The sequence below is a fragment of the Ascidiella aspersa genome, chromosome 3 (assembly GCF_963924565.1).
Source record: "Ascidiella aspersa chromosome 3, kaAscAspe10.2, whole genome shotgun sequence".
NCBI lineage: Eukaryota > Metazoa > Chordata > Ascidiacea > Phlebobranchia > Ascidiidae > Ascidiella > Ascidiella aspersa.
Window position 1 is genome coordinate 13,699,448 of NC_139449.1, and position 12,961 is coordinate 13,712,408.

Sequence of the window (12,961 nt, forward strand, 5' to 3'; positions counted from 1 at the left end):
AGTAAAGTCACTTTTTGCGGCTGTTTTGTTGTACTACGCAAGATGACTTATTATATTGTTATCCAACGGAAAACTGAATATACAAAATTTGTTGAACATTTTTTTTTAAATTGTTGAAAGTATTGTACGTTCACGCTGAATGGTTTTCTGTAACCATCTAAAAAATTATGGGCCTCTTAAGGCCCCACAGCAATTTTCTCTGCTTAATTCCAAATTTTCTTGCTGAAAGGTAAAAATAATTCTGCAGAAATAAATACACCAAATCCCGAGCTTATACAATAAATAATATTAAACTCGATAACCAGAAGACATCCAGTTAAGAATTCTCTCCTGTATCATAAAAAAGGCTGAAATTTTTCAGTAACCTTAAATGCGATAAGGCCGGGTTTAGGTGTATCTATAAGAAATCGTCGCGTTGCCGCCAATATTGTATTTTTTTCGTTGCGCAACATCCAAGATTTAGTAGTAAATCTTTATTGTTTTAAATTGAAATACATTTGACTATTCAACCGAATTTAAAAATAACATTTCCTTTACCAAAAGACTAAAAACACCAGCCCTTTTATAGACTAACTTAACCTTTAATACCACGTTTAAGTAATATATTAACATACATGCCTTTTACTCACCAGACTCCACATAGATAATATGGCAAAAAAGGAAGTATTATAGGGCGAAAGTTACAGTTCTCACGCAAAATTGATTTGCTAGTTAAATTAAAATGTATCTTTTGCACCGTTTTTATAGTCTTACCGACAACCCTGTTTTTCTCTTCTCGTTTAACTATTTTGGTAGGTGAATTAAATTTAAGGAACTTTCTGTCCGTAAAGTCCGTTTTCCGGTTAACTTGGCTTGCACACCCCCCGTGTAAATCTACGGTCCTTGGCTGTATGATTTTGCAGCTGTTTATAACAGTTTTGCGATTTGGCTACTTAATACAATAGTATTTGTAAACCAACAGTGTTTTTTATTGTAATGTTTTTAGTGTACCATGTTACTCTAGCAATATACCTTTTAACATAAGCACTTGATGCGAATTACTAACTAAAAATATTTTTGTGTTGTACAACGAATGCTCGCATGTCCAAATGTCCCTGCATATGTTGATCACTTTTGAGGATTTTTCTTGGTGCACCGAACTAAACAGTCCCAATTGGTGGTTATATTTGCGTAGGTAAATAAAAAACACTACGTGGCGTTTTTAAAGACATGTGTATATAATACAACATATTAAATATAACCAGAGAGCTAACTTGTTGTGCTTTTTATTTTGGTTAACTACTACTAGAGGTATTAAAGTGTGATTAAAAATTGTGATATGTTATATGTTGGAATTTGGAAAACATTCTTGTGGCATTTTTTTATTGTTTGGCATGCGTTTTATAACGTTTTTTAATCTATGTTCCATGATATGACCCACCTGATTTATATTTTAATTAAATTCGTCCAAAGCCATAATATTACTAGGGCGAATAATTTGACCTATTAAGAATTAATCCGCGCATTGATGCACTGCATTAGTTTAAGTAGGCCTACTGCATTGCGTGTTGTCGTCGTGAGTTACTGTTTCTGGTGTTTTACTGAAGTGGAACACTAATAACTTGTTTTATGGGGGCAAATCTTTTAAAATTGCTCTGTTCACATTTTTGGCATACCAAAAAGAAAAAAAAGCCATTAAAATGTCAAAAAAATAAGAGGCTGATTTAAAAAAAAATGTTGAGTAAACAGTTTAGTTGACATATATACAAGAAGAATTGCCAAAAAAAAAGACCTAGCATATTATCGACATAGAAAGTAGGATAATTGCAAAGCATCACCTAAAAAGGGCACAGCAAATAGTGTTCCATAATAATTTTTTGAGGCGCCGCTCTCAACTAGCAAACTTGCTCTCAAGGCAATCATCGTACTTTAATGCGGTTTCTGGATACAAACGAAGCACTAAACAAATTCAATTGTACAGTCTACAGATCTAGCAACTTAACTTACCAAACTTATTATATGGTCGACGAATTACTTAGTACTACTAAATCAGCCTGAAACACAAGGAGTTAACAATCAAAAACAGACTGCAGCATTAGCAGCAGCAAAAAGAGCAAAATAGAGATAATTGCCGTAAGATAACACTGGTCAACAAATTTTCACTTTTTTTTTTAAACGAGAATGTGAGTATTTCATCTTGGATGTAATTTTCACGATGAATCCGAATATACCTTTGGTTTTCCTTTATCTAGCTAGCTGTTCTAGCACATCACATTTTTAAGATATCGCCAATTTTGAATTTTTGGAAAAAAAGCGCTTTGAAAACAACGCACAGCTGTGATACACGGCGTTTAAAACGTCTGACATATAATTTTTTTTATACACGTAACTCGATTCACCACAATAGTACTTTTATTCCCCTTTATAAAATCCTTGGTGACGGGGATTTATAGCTTAAAATGTCGTTTTTGTTCGTCACACAAACTAAACCCAGGTTTTCTGGAAATAAGTTTAACTAAGTGTGCAAAAAATACATTTTGAGTGGTATGCATAACCCATCCAAATGCTAAGCTATACAGATCATCAACACTCCCCGGAAAATAATGCAATTTGCATTTTCTAAAAAGTTAGCACACAGTCACTAAATGCCAGCCAAACGCGTAATTCCACCTTTTCACATTGTGCATACTTTGGAATTTTACTAATATCTTGTTCCATTAAGATTCCTTTTCGTTTTGTTTAGCTTAGTAGTGAAAACTTTTTGTAGAGAAATGCTAAACATAGAACCCCACTTTTCTATTCCTATAGTAAAAAGATTTTCTAAGGGGTATAACGTTACTTACAGTTCTTTATAGGCTTATGTAATGCAGTTGGTAGCAAGATTGTTGTACCATAAAGGACCATCTACAGTAGGTTGTCTAAGTTTTATTTCCGTTGTCTTATCACTACATCAATCACAAGCAAGTTGTTTTGTTTTAATCCTAATACAAGCAGTTATGACTTTTATTTTGAAAAATATGCATCTATAGCAGGGGTGGGCAAATGTATTCAATGGAAGAGCCATTTGCAGAAAATACAAGTACCAGAGAGCCACTAAAATATTTCAATACAAAAATGGTAAATAATGCAAGGTCAGCCGCAATAATAACAGAATTGTAATAAAACGTTCATAATCAACACAATAATAATACCGGTAATAGCAAAATAACACGCAAAATATTTATTAATATCAGTCGTTTGTTAACCATGCAACTCTTCGGACTCTATGTCTAGTGTTACGTCATGGTGACGTATCACATTTTCCAAATCAGGAAACACAAAAATAAACTAGAGGGGGTTGCGGTTGTTGTATATTTTATCGGGGGGTATGTTGTAAATAGCGTTACTTATCAGGGTTGCTTTCAAACAATATGAATTTGGCTTTGGTTTGTGGTTTAGTATAAACGTTGCATGTCCAATAGCAGCCATCTTAACCTGGAGTAAATTTACCCTAGGGGTTAAATTTCCTCGTTTTAGGGGGTAAATGAGCTATCAATCAACATATCCACATCAGTTGACGGGACAAGAAAATTGTGCCAGATGTAGGTAGTGGTAGTCTATCCTACTTTTCAAGTTCAGATTAACCGTCCAGTGTCCGTAATTAACGTCAAGCTTCGCTAATTGATACTTTTTTAGTTTATTGGCAACATCCTTATCTCTTGTTTTTTTTATGTGATTTGCTGCTTAAATTCATCAGTTTTTTCGGCAATCACGGCATAGATTTAGGCAACGTGTCTGCGAGCAGACAGTGTGTATTACGTTTAACTTTTGCGCAGTTTAGGCCCACAAAATTCAACTATAACGGCAAAATTACTCATGTAATTTGTTACTTACGTTTTTTAACAAATATGCACAATTTTATATATTGGGGGTAAATCTGATATTCATCTTTGTTAAAAAGGTAAAACATACAAAAATGGTTAAGAACCCCTGTTCTATAGTTTCCTTCACTTGTTTCGCAAAAAAAACAGATATGGGCCGAAAATTTCCAGCCTTAACTTATGTCCTAGAAGTTAGTTTGGTGACGACTTTACAAAACTAATTGTAAAATCATTTTGCAATCAAAATATTTTATTTTTTCACGAACGTCATATAAATGAAGCTTCGAGTAATTCTTCCCTGCGTTCCACGATGGGCAAAACTTTACTGCATGGCCTTGCCTCTTTATGTATTACCGCGTCTATAAATTACGGCGAGGTACTTATGGAATGATGGAAAAATATATTTGTTACGTAGATAATGCGTACGGTCATGTTATTCAGGGACGTGCAATCAGGGGAGGCAGGTGAGGCACTGCCTCACCTGTCAACATCTGGCAAAGCAAATTATCAACAAAAAGTTATATCAGTTAAGTCATAAATAAAGGCAGGCCTGTTGCAAATTTAAAACTTTTGCATCAGACGACTGGACAAAAAAAATCACACTCAACTTTCAAAGAGATTGGTTAAAAAAGTAGTAGATGTGTAGCTGTCATAGGCGTAGCCAGGGGGGGCCATGGCCACCCAATTATTTACTCTTAATAATAATTTGTTTTGTAGCTTTTATGAGCAGTAGCCTACCACAACAGTCGATCACAGGCATGCCACACCTTCAATTGTCATGCACTGTTACGTCTGCATATTTCAACAGGGGAGACATGACCACCATGCTATATGAACTCCACTAAATCGAAACTAAACAAACTGTCGTAGCATTTCAAAGTGCATACTGTCAGGTCGCTTATAAATTTGTTGTACATTCACATAATTCAGCATAGTTCGCTTTCAATGAAATGGCTTACAGCGCAGTAAAAACACGTCTGTTGACTGTTGTTTTTTATCCAGCAGTAGCGTGACACTATATAGCACAAGAGCGACTACGATGGGGATTAAATAAGTCGAAATGCCGGTTGTATTTACCAGAATGGCTGTAGAGTCCGGGCCGGACTGAGGACTCAAAAAAATCGCACATTTGACCGGAGTCGGACTCGGCACTCGGGAGTCGGACTCTGGTTTATTTTTTTGGCCGGAGTCGGACTCGGGTTATTTTTAACCGACTCCGCAGCCCTGGTTTATAATACCCAGAACATGCTCGCTTGCAGTCACAAATGAGATAAATCTAGCGTTATGTTGGGAATTGGCAACAAGGTTTGGCCTTCTGCTCTGTTTTCCTTCCATAATGAAAGATACCTGTTAAGTGATGCAGGGATTTTAGACAAAGTGGTCGGGTTATTTTGGGTGAGATGTAAAACATCAATCACCATAACACGTGACCAGAGACAATGGCCACAATGGCTTTCACACTTTAATATAACGTCTTCTGTAAGTGCTGGTTGAGATAGAATCTATCCGTTTATTTGGTTTTGAGATCAGCGCAGTAAAAACACGTCTCGCAAGTAAGGCATGCATCTGTTGACTGTTGTTTTTTATCCAGCAGTAGCGTGACACTGTATAGCACAAGAGCGACTGCGATGGGGATAAATTAAGCCGAAATGCCGGCTGTATTTACCAGAATGGCCAGGAAAGGAAAAGAGTATCGAGGTGAAAACACTTCACCAGGCAAACACGCTATAATTACAAGCACAAACAGACATGCGTCGTTTCTCTACACGTCATAAACGATGTAGTCATTATTACGTTTGCTATATTAATGTAGTTTTACTACTTTTTAGCCGTCTTGTTTTTGATCTCTGAATGGCTTTGGAGTTTATTTATTTTTTTATTAGCACTATGCCGTTGTAAAAAAAACGTGACTCGAAAAAAGTGTGCCTTACCATCTAGGAACCTCACTGATGTTATAAAAGTTGGGCCAGCTAACATGTTTAAAAAACAAACAATCATTCTCTTGAAACAGTTTAACGCCTATGGTTTGGCTTTAGTTTTGCCAATTTTATTCGGTAATTTTTTACCATGCGTTGGTCCATGCAATCAATTTCAAAACAGAGTTTAAATATGTTGTTTCGAGCAATATGCAAACCTCTTTTATGTGCCTATTACGCCACCTTTTTTTTCAAAAATTGGACGAATTTAAACCAAATAAACACAGTGTTCTTAAGATTTATTTTTGTATGATGCCATGCTATAAAAAAAGCATTTCACTTAAGTATTTGGCTTGCTGCGGCCCTTGTAAAAATGTTATTTGTTTAGGCCTGGTGTTGATATGTTTGGTTGGAGCAACATGTGCTAACAGAGAGGTCTACACTGCCTCCAGATTTCGCATTTAAATAATACGAGAACTAACGTTTTATTCAACGAAGCACGAACGACAAGGCTAAGTTAAGGTTTGTTCATGAAACGTCAAAGCTGTCCTCCTGATTTGCACTAAAAGATCCACCATCGTTACTTCACAAAAACAACGTGGTGTACCGATTGCGATGCAGCTGCAACCAGACATACATCGGCCAAACGCAAGGCAAAAGACGTGTATGAAAGACACTGTAAGGCTAATTTCAATTAACCGGAAATATTGGGTTCACGGCATGACAAATATCGTCTATATTTTCTCGAGTCTCTGCTGATCCAACATCACAAACCAGAATTCAACATCAATACAACCTCATATTTATATCTTTTTATAGCTAGCGAGCGGTACACACTGAGTCACTGACCCATAGGCTTACTTCGCATTTTTTCTGCTGTTTTTGTAATGTTTTCCTTTCTTTTTATGTTTTATCGCTTTTATCTTCACTTTGTTTTTACACTGATAATGTCATGAGGTATCTGTCAACTAAGTTTTGCCAAATATGCATATTTAGGGGGAGGGGGTCGCGCGCTCCCTCTAGGCCTCATTTAAGCTTGATTTTATTTCCATGTTTGCGCAGAAGTTCGACGATAGCAACAGGTTTCTGGAGCTTACATGTCTTTCGACGTTACTTTGTGACGTCATCTTTGAACGTTTCATGTCCCAAACAAGCAAAAATCGCTGATCCGCTCTTTCTTGGTTTGGTTTAGGCCCGCGATTAGGAAAGGGTGCCCACTCCATGTCTTATGAGCTGTGTTAGATTGTTTTGGCAAACACCAAACAAAAACTGCAATTTTTAAATGGGTAATTTTAAAACCTGTAAATCGCAAATCATGGCCAATTGTTTTTTAGTTACTTAATTACACATGTTTTATGTAAAACATACAGCATAAAAACTGACTTAACAACAGAAATCGGCAATATAGGGTAATAAAATGAAAGAATTGTAGTACAATAACTACGTTTGTATACGGGTGTACAGCAAAAGTAACACATCATTTTTTGTACAAAGTCAGTTCGTAACACTTGGGTCACGTAAACGCAGATGCTGTGATTTAGAAACCAGAAAACTTGGAATGCGCTTTTTGATTAAACTTTGTTTCGCCATAGCCTTCAGACCTTCAAGAACGTTTGGACCAACAAATCTGGTTTGACATGATATAATGGCACCAGGATCTATTTCGGGGAGAAATGTAGTACCCCGGATTTTAGTAGTTGACTGGAAGTAAAAAAGATTCATTATTAAGTTGGAACATTAAAATTATTAGGTCAGCTGGCCATCTGGTTGCCTGTTCAGCCTCATAAATAATTTTGTAATACTTACTATTATGTTTATAAAATGAATGACAGGTTGAACTTCATTCTCCAATTTAATCTCAATATCTTTGTCCAACATTCTCTGACTTTCACTTTTTTGGACTAAAATTCTGTCATCCCAAGGAAACTTTTCAGATTCTAAACAAATTCACAAAAATTAAATAGAAATTACACAACCACTTTCAAGATATCACTGATAATAAAATATTCTGTATTTCAAAACAATATATTGTTTCAATTTTAGCAGTAAATAGTACTAATAGTAGTTTTACATCAAATATTTTGAGATATTTTCGAGAGAACTAACTTTTACTTGCCGATTCTAGTTTTTGGATTGTTTTCTTGATTTTTCTTCAATATGCGAGTATCATCATTTGAAAATATACTTTGGGCCAGTGAGTTTGGATCGTTTGATTCAAGCATCAACGACTTGGCCTTCTTAAAACCAACTACAAATGCGATTGCCTAAATATATGTTCTCAGCATTAGTGATAAACCACTTTGTGAATACATAAGGCAACTCACATCGGAAATTCTTGAAAATTGTTTTAACTTGACATTAGAACAAAAAAGTAAACATGATAAAGGATAATACATGAAGTATAATTGCTTGGTAGATGAAAAGCTTACACAACCCCAAAATACATTGTTTTCCTCCTCAATAACAGCATCCTGAAAAAAGTTTGAAAGTGTGTTTAACTTGTTCTTAGCAAATGTTTTTAACCTAGATTATCATTTAGTAGAATTGTTTTATATAAAATCAATCTCTATCAGTTTTAATACTATTACACTTACAGTTTCACATTGGCATGAACTTAACCAGTAGGTTACAAATACAGGTCCACAAAAAAATTTATTTATTTGTTGGCCCGTGATTTTAATTTTGTGGGCTAGTGATAAAATGAAAAAAATAATTGGTCCGCAACCAAATCGCTAAGCCACACACTGAGGCAGTTGCTTTTAACTCACACAAGAAAATGAAGGGAAAAATTGTTGCTTTAAACATTTTTCAAATGTTGAACAATTGTAATTCAGTTCACTTTGCTTTTTTTGCTGTCCTATCATTTTATAAGCTTTCCAAATTCTCTGATGTGGATTTATTATCAGCCCTGTAAGAATAAAATAAATTGAAATCAGCCAATTAAAATTTAAATTAGCTGTGACAGTTTGCAGTGAACTGAATTTATGCATCACCTAAAATGACATAATATTATTTGCCACATTTTTGATTTAAATGTGTATTATTACTTCTATAATGATAATTAATACAACTTTAAATTTTCCTTAAAATCGAAATGTTACTTTAATTACTGTTTAGACACAAAAACACAGTTCAACAGGGAAGCAAAAGTTATTTTATAATTTTCTAGTCATTAGACAATTTATTTTAATTTTAAATCTTTTGTATACACATTTAAGTAAGTAATAAAAGTCATACATAACAGATTAAGACGAAGTGCATCAGCAATGGAAACGTTCTTTTTCTGTCAAAATATAAAATAGTTATTTAAGTATAGACTAATAAAGTTGTCACAGTTAGACTCTAACACAGTATCGGGATTATCATAAAGATGAGTGATACATAATATTTTAAAGATTTACTTACATCTTACATATTTTTACAAAAAAAAATAATAGTTTTAATTGTTAAAAATATGTAGCTTTATAGGAACTGATGTTTTAAATTCTTTACAATCAAATAGAACAGTATTCCTATAAAAAATATAAAACTATAAATCAGTTTTGTGCCCAGGATGCACATGTTTATTGAGCCAAACATACAAGAAGCATAATTTAATGCTTTGCCATTCAGTATTGTAAATTATTTAATTATGTATTGTGGAAGTGTATTGTTTACTGACAGACAGCGCTTAGATCATTTCTTTGTTGTGAGCAGAGTAGATCTCCACTATATCTTGTCCTATATCGTTTTAGAGAGCACATTTGCAATTAGTTATAAGGAAATTACAGGAGAACAACTGTTTCAATGATAGTATACGGATGCAGTAAATCGGTTTCCCCAGTACTGTTACCTTTTGCTGGTAATTACTGAGTAATTACTGATAAGTAGGGTTATTATTTTTTTACTTCAAAATCAATTTCACACTTAATTCCTTTTTAGAAAATAGAAAAGAATAACAGCACTAATTCTGCCTGAAATCGCTTCAGTTTATGACCTAGAAAACCCAGTGGCTGTAATATTGGCATGTTTTTTTACATACATGAAGGAGCTTATTAACAAACTACAGGGTGCACACAATCCCCAAATCGATCAATACTGACTACTGAACTTTAGGAGAATTGACATTAGTTGTTTGTTGTGCCAGCATTTCAGTCAGGCTGAATCTAGCTAATAAGAACACATATTAGGAAGGTCTGTTTAAAAGGTTGCAGAGTGCACACCTCTGGTTGCTGTGATACATTTGTGCAGTATGGAAGAATGCTGGCGACTTGGCGACTATGTCGGCCGAAGAATCTTCCACAAAACCGAAGAAATTGGTGCAAAAAAAATTTTTCCAACATCCAATTTACAAAATACCTTGTGTTTGTTTCCACCCATATTTAATCACATCTATTTTTGAACAGCGAAAATATGTAATGACACTACAAACTACAATTGGCAGAAATAAATTTTGTTGTGTCATTTTGAAAAAAGTTACGGTAGTGTGAAGCACGTTGTTGAGTGAGAAAAAGCCAGTGAAAATGTACACACTTTTGATCATACAATTGTTACGTGTTGGCAGTTTTACTTTGAATTGGCAAGTACTTCTATATTGAGTTGATTTCCTGTATATTGAGTTGAATTCCCCATTCCTGTTAAATGTACAGGTATAACCTTCACATCAGCATATTAAGGATGTACCAGGCTATGCTTCTCCACCTATGGCCTAAAGTGAATTTTTGGTTGTTTAATTACGCAAATGCAAAAAATTTCCCCTTTGCGCGAACTTTAGCCTGGTTTTGCTAGGTTATGTGTCTTTGTTTTCAAAAAATCTATCCCAAAGGTAATATGCATACTATGGGGCATGTTGCACTGTGACTATGACAATTTCTATTAAATTTTATTATAAATATCATTATTTCGAGCAATATAAATTGGAAATTTATCCAAAGAATATTTTTTCATGCTTTTCAATCTGGTTTTGAGCATCACGTTTTCACACAAGTTTGGCTGAAAACAGCTATCTATGTAACACTTTTAAAGCAAGAAAAGCAGACATGTACGTACAACCCCAGGCCCCAGGTTGTACCTTCACATGTCCCTTATGTATTTGTTTATGACTTAATGTCACAAAAATTGTTGCTAATTTACTTATTAATAGCCTTGTTTATCGCCAAAGCATGGCAAGGCTCAAACATTCCTTCTAGGCGAACACATCATTTCAGTTTAGGGTCGCGATCAAAAACCGAAGAATTTTCGCCAAAAATGCTTGTCACCAGAAAGCTGATAAGATTCTGCCAGCCTGCATTTGTGTATTATTGTGAACATCTATGTTTATACAAAAAATGAATACTCTTTTCAGAGCAAGTAAGAACGTATTTTTTAGCTAATAACACTTCCTTACCTTTGCAAGACAACATATTTGGTGTATTATATCATATTTTACCATTTTGAAATTGACCTTTCCCACAGGCAAATTCCCCCACTTTAAAAGAACGATAATAAGTTGCTGTTTCGGCACTTTCCTTAAAGTCTTTTTTAGCAACAATAATGCTGAATCTTCCATGGTTATTCAACCTTAGCACATATTTTAGCAAACCTAAATAACAAGGAATAAAAAAATAATGTTATATTAGACATGCTGAAAAAAATGAAGGTAAAACTTTTTTTCGGTTGTTTTAACATTTGCAATTAATTTTTTATTTCAAACTATGATATACTAAATATTATTACAAAACATTTTTGACGTTACCAAAAAAGTCGTTGTTAGAATCTTATAGGCAAAGTTGCTGACATTAAACTGTTCAATTGGATTTCCAGTTTATAGGCAAAACATTTGTTTAGCTTTAAAACAGAGGTTTCCAATCTGGAGTTGCAACACCAAAGGAGCGTCAAAGGATTGTCTGAGGTTGACAGTTAGTATTTAACAAATTAAAAACTGACAAAAAACAATATTAAATAAATGTTTATGTTTAGCACAAGGAGCAAAATCAATCACTAACGGTTGGATCAGCAGCAATGTTACCTGGTACCAGACTAAGTACTAATATTATCACTTGGCAATGGTTATCCACTCCATTCAGACTCAAAACATCAAGAAGAAATAGTTAACCCCGTACTCAGAAATAATTTTGAATGAAATAAGAGTTTATGCCTTTGCAATGTACCGAGTTAGGCACAGGTGATGCTCCCAACTGTTCACTGTCTGTGCTAATATTAGGTGTTGGTGTAACAACAGGCCTTTATCAACTGAAGCAGATTCTTAAAAAAGTAGTCTAACTTTGACTATCATGCACATTTTGGGGTCTCCATTTTTTATGAAAACATGGTTTTGGGCAATTGGTGGAAAAATTCCCCCAACCACACGCTTTTGCTGGATGTTAATTGTAGAGTTCCTATACACGAATGTTTTGACAGAAAATTCCCAGGATTTTTCGCGAAATTACCATTGCGAATCTTGGGAATTAGTTTATAATCCCGGATATTCAGCAACCAGGTTGGAAAGTAAGGCCTGCGCGGAGGATTTATCCCCCACGCCCAGCCGCGGTCATAGCCGGGCATTTTATATAAAATCAATGTTAAATGCGGTCAGCCCCGAATAATCGCTCAAACGCGCAAAACTTCGCGCTAACGGTTTTTAGGATAGTACTCCATTTTCAGCCGTCCAAATTTTACAAATAATGTTGTTACAGTCGCGCAAATTTGGGCAGAAATGTTATTACAGGCGCTGCAAAATCTTCTCCTCCGCGCAATATCAAAACTTTCCAATCTGGTTCATCAACATAGCAAAACCTTAAAATATTTGTCATGTTTGACTGATTTAAAGAAAAAAAATATTACCAAACCTATTCAAGTCATTGCCTAAGCTGCTTTAAGTGTGCTTACCAGCAAAAAAACTTGATTAAATTTATTTTACCAATAAAAATGCGCATGCATGCGCTTGTTTTCTAAAGAAAAACAAATAAAGGTGCAGCCTTTATTATGAGAAGGTCTTGGAAGATTCCAGCAGCAATACTACAGAACATAAATGGGCTTAATTAAATGTTTGGAGCTAATATAAAGTAATTTTAAACATCATAATGATGTAATTAGGACACAAAACTTTCGTCGGGATTCCGGGGGATTTTTATTTTTCAATCCCGTTTGTTTGTTGAGTGAAAACATCTGTGAAATCTGAAGTGTTCCACAGGGCCAATCTGCATTCTGTGGCAGGTGCACACCCGATATTCGGCGCTCTTTCACTAT

General features: G+C 34.7%; 1 protein-coding gene across 2 annotated transcripts; it reads right to left on the reverse strand.

Annotated features, from left to right (window-relative positions):
* Nucleotides 1–6,882: 6,882 nt before the first annotated feature.
* Nucleotides 6,883–11,595, reverse strand: LOC146160310 (centromere protein N-like). 2 transcript variants are annotated; one of them, XM_083385705.1, is made up of 8 exons: nucleotides 11,469–11,595; nucleotides 11,163–11,315; nucleotides 8,993–9,038; nucleotides 8,524–8,663; nucleotides 8,080–8,226; nucleotides 7,872–8,019; nucleotides 7,562–7,692; nucleotides 6,883–7,456 (listed from the first exon to the last, which is right to left on the reverse strand). In XM_083385705.1, the coding sequence occupies exons 2-8, from the start codon at nucleotides 11,280–11,282 to the stop codon at nucleotides 7,250–7,252; spliced, it is 939 nt and encodes a 312-aa protein (XP_083241831.1). In that variant the 5' UTR covers nucleotides 11,283–11,315; nucleotides 11,469–11,595; the 3' UTR covers nucleotides 6,883–7,249. The 2 variants fall into 2 exon arrangements, with proteins under 2 accessions (XP_083241831.1, XP_083241830.1); XM_083385704.1 differs by having other exon boundaries at nucleotides 11,121–11,315.
* Between the last annotated feature and the right edge of the window lie 1,366 nt (nucleotides 11,596–12,961).

Excerpts from the sequence above, each read along its gene's own strand:
- LOC146160310 (XM_083385704.1), bottom strand. The coding sequence starts at position 11,282 with ATGGAAGATTCAGCATTATTGTTGCTAAAAAAGACTTTAAGGAAAGTG. Across the intron at positions 8,020-8,079 it reads AATTTTCAAGAATTTCCGAT|GCAATCGCATTTGTAGTTGG; the intron begins GTGAGTTGCCTT and ends ACATATATTTAG. Across the intron at positions 7,693-7,871 it reads CAATCCAAAAACTAGAATCG|AATCTGAAAAGTTTCCTTGG; the intron begins GCAAGTAAAAGT and ends GAATTTGTTTAG.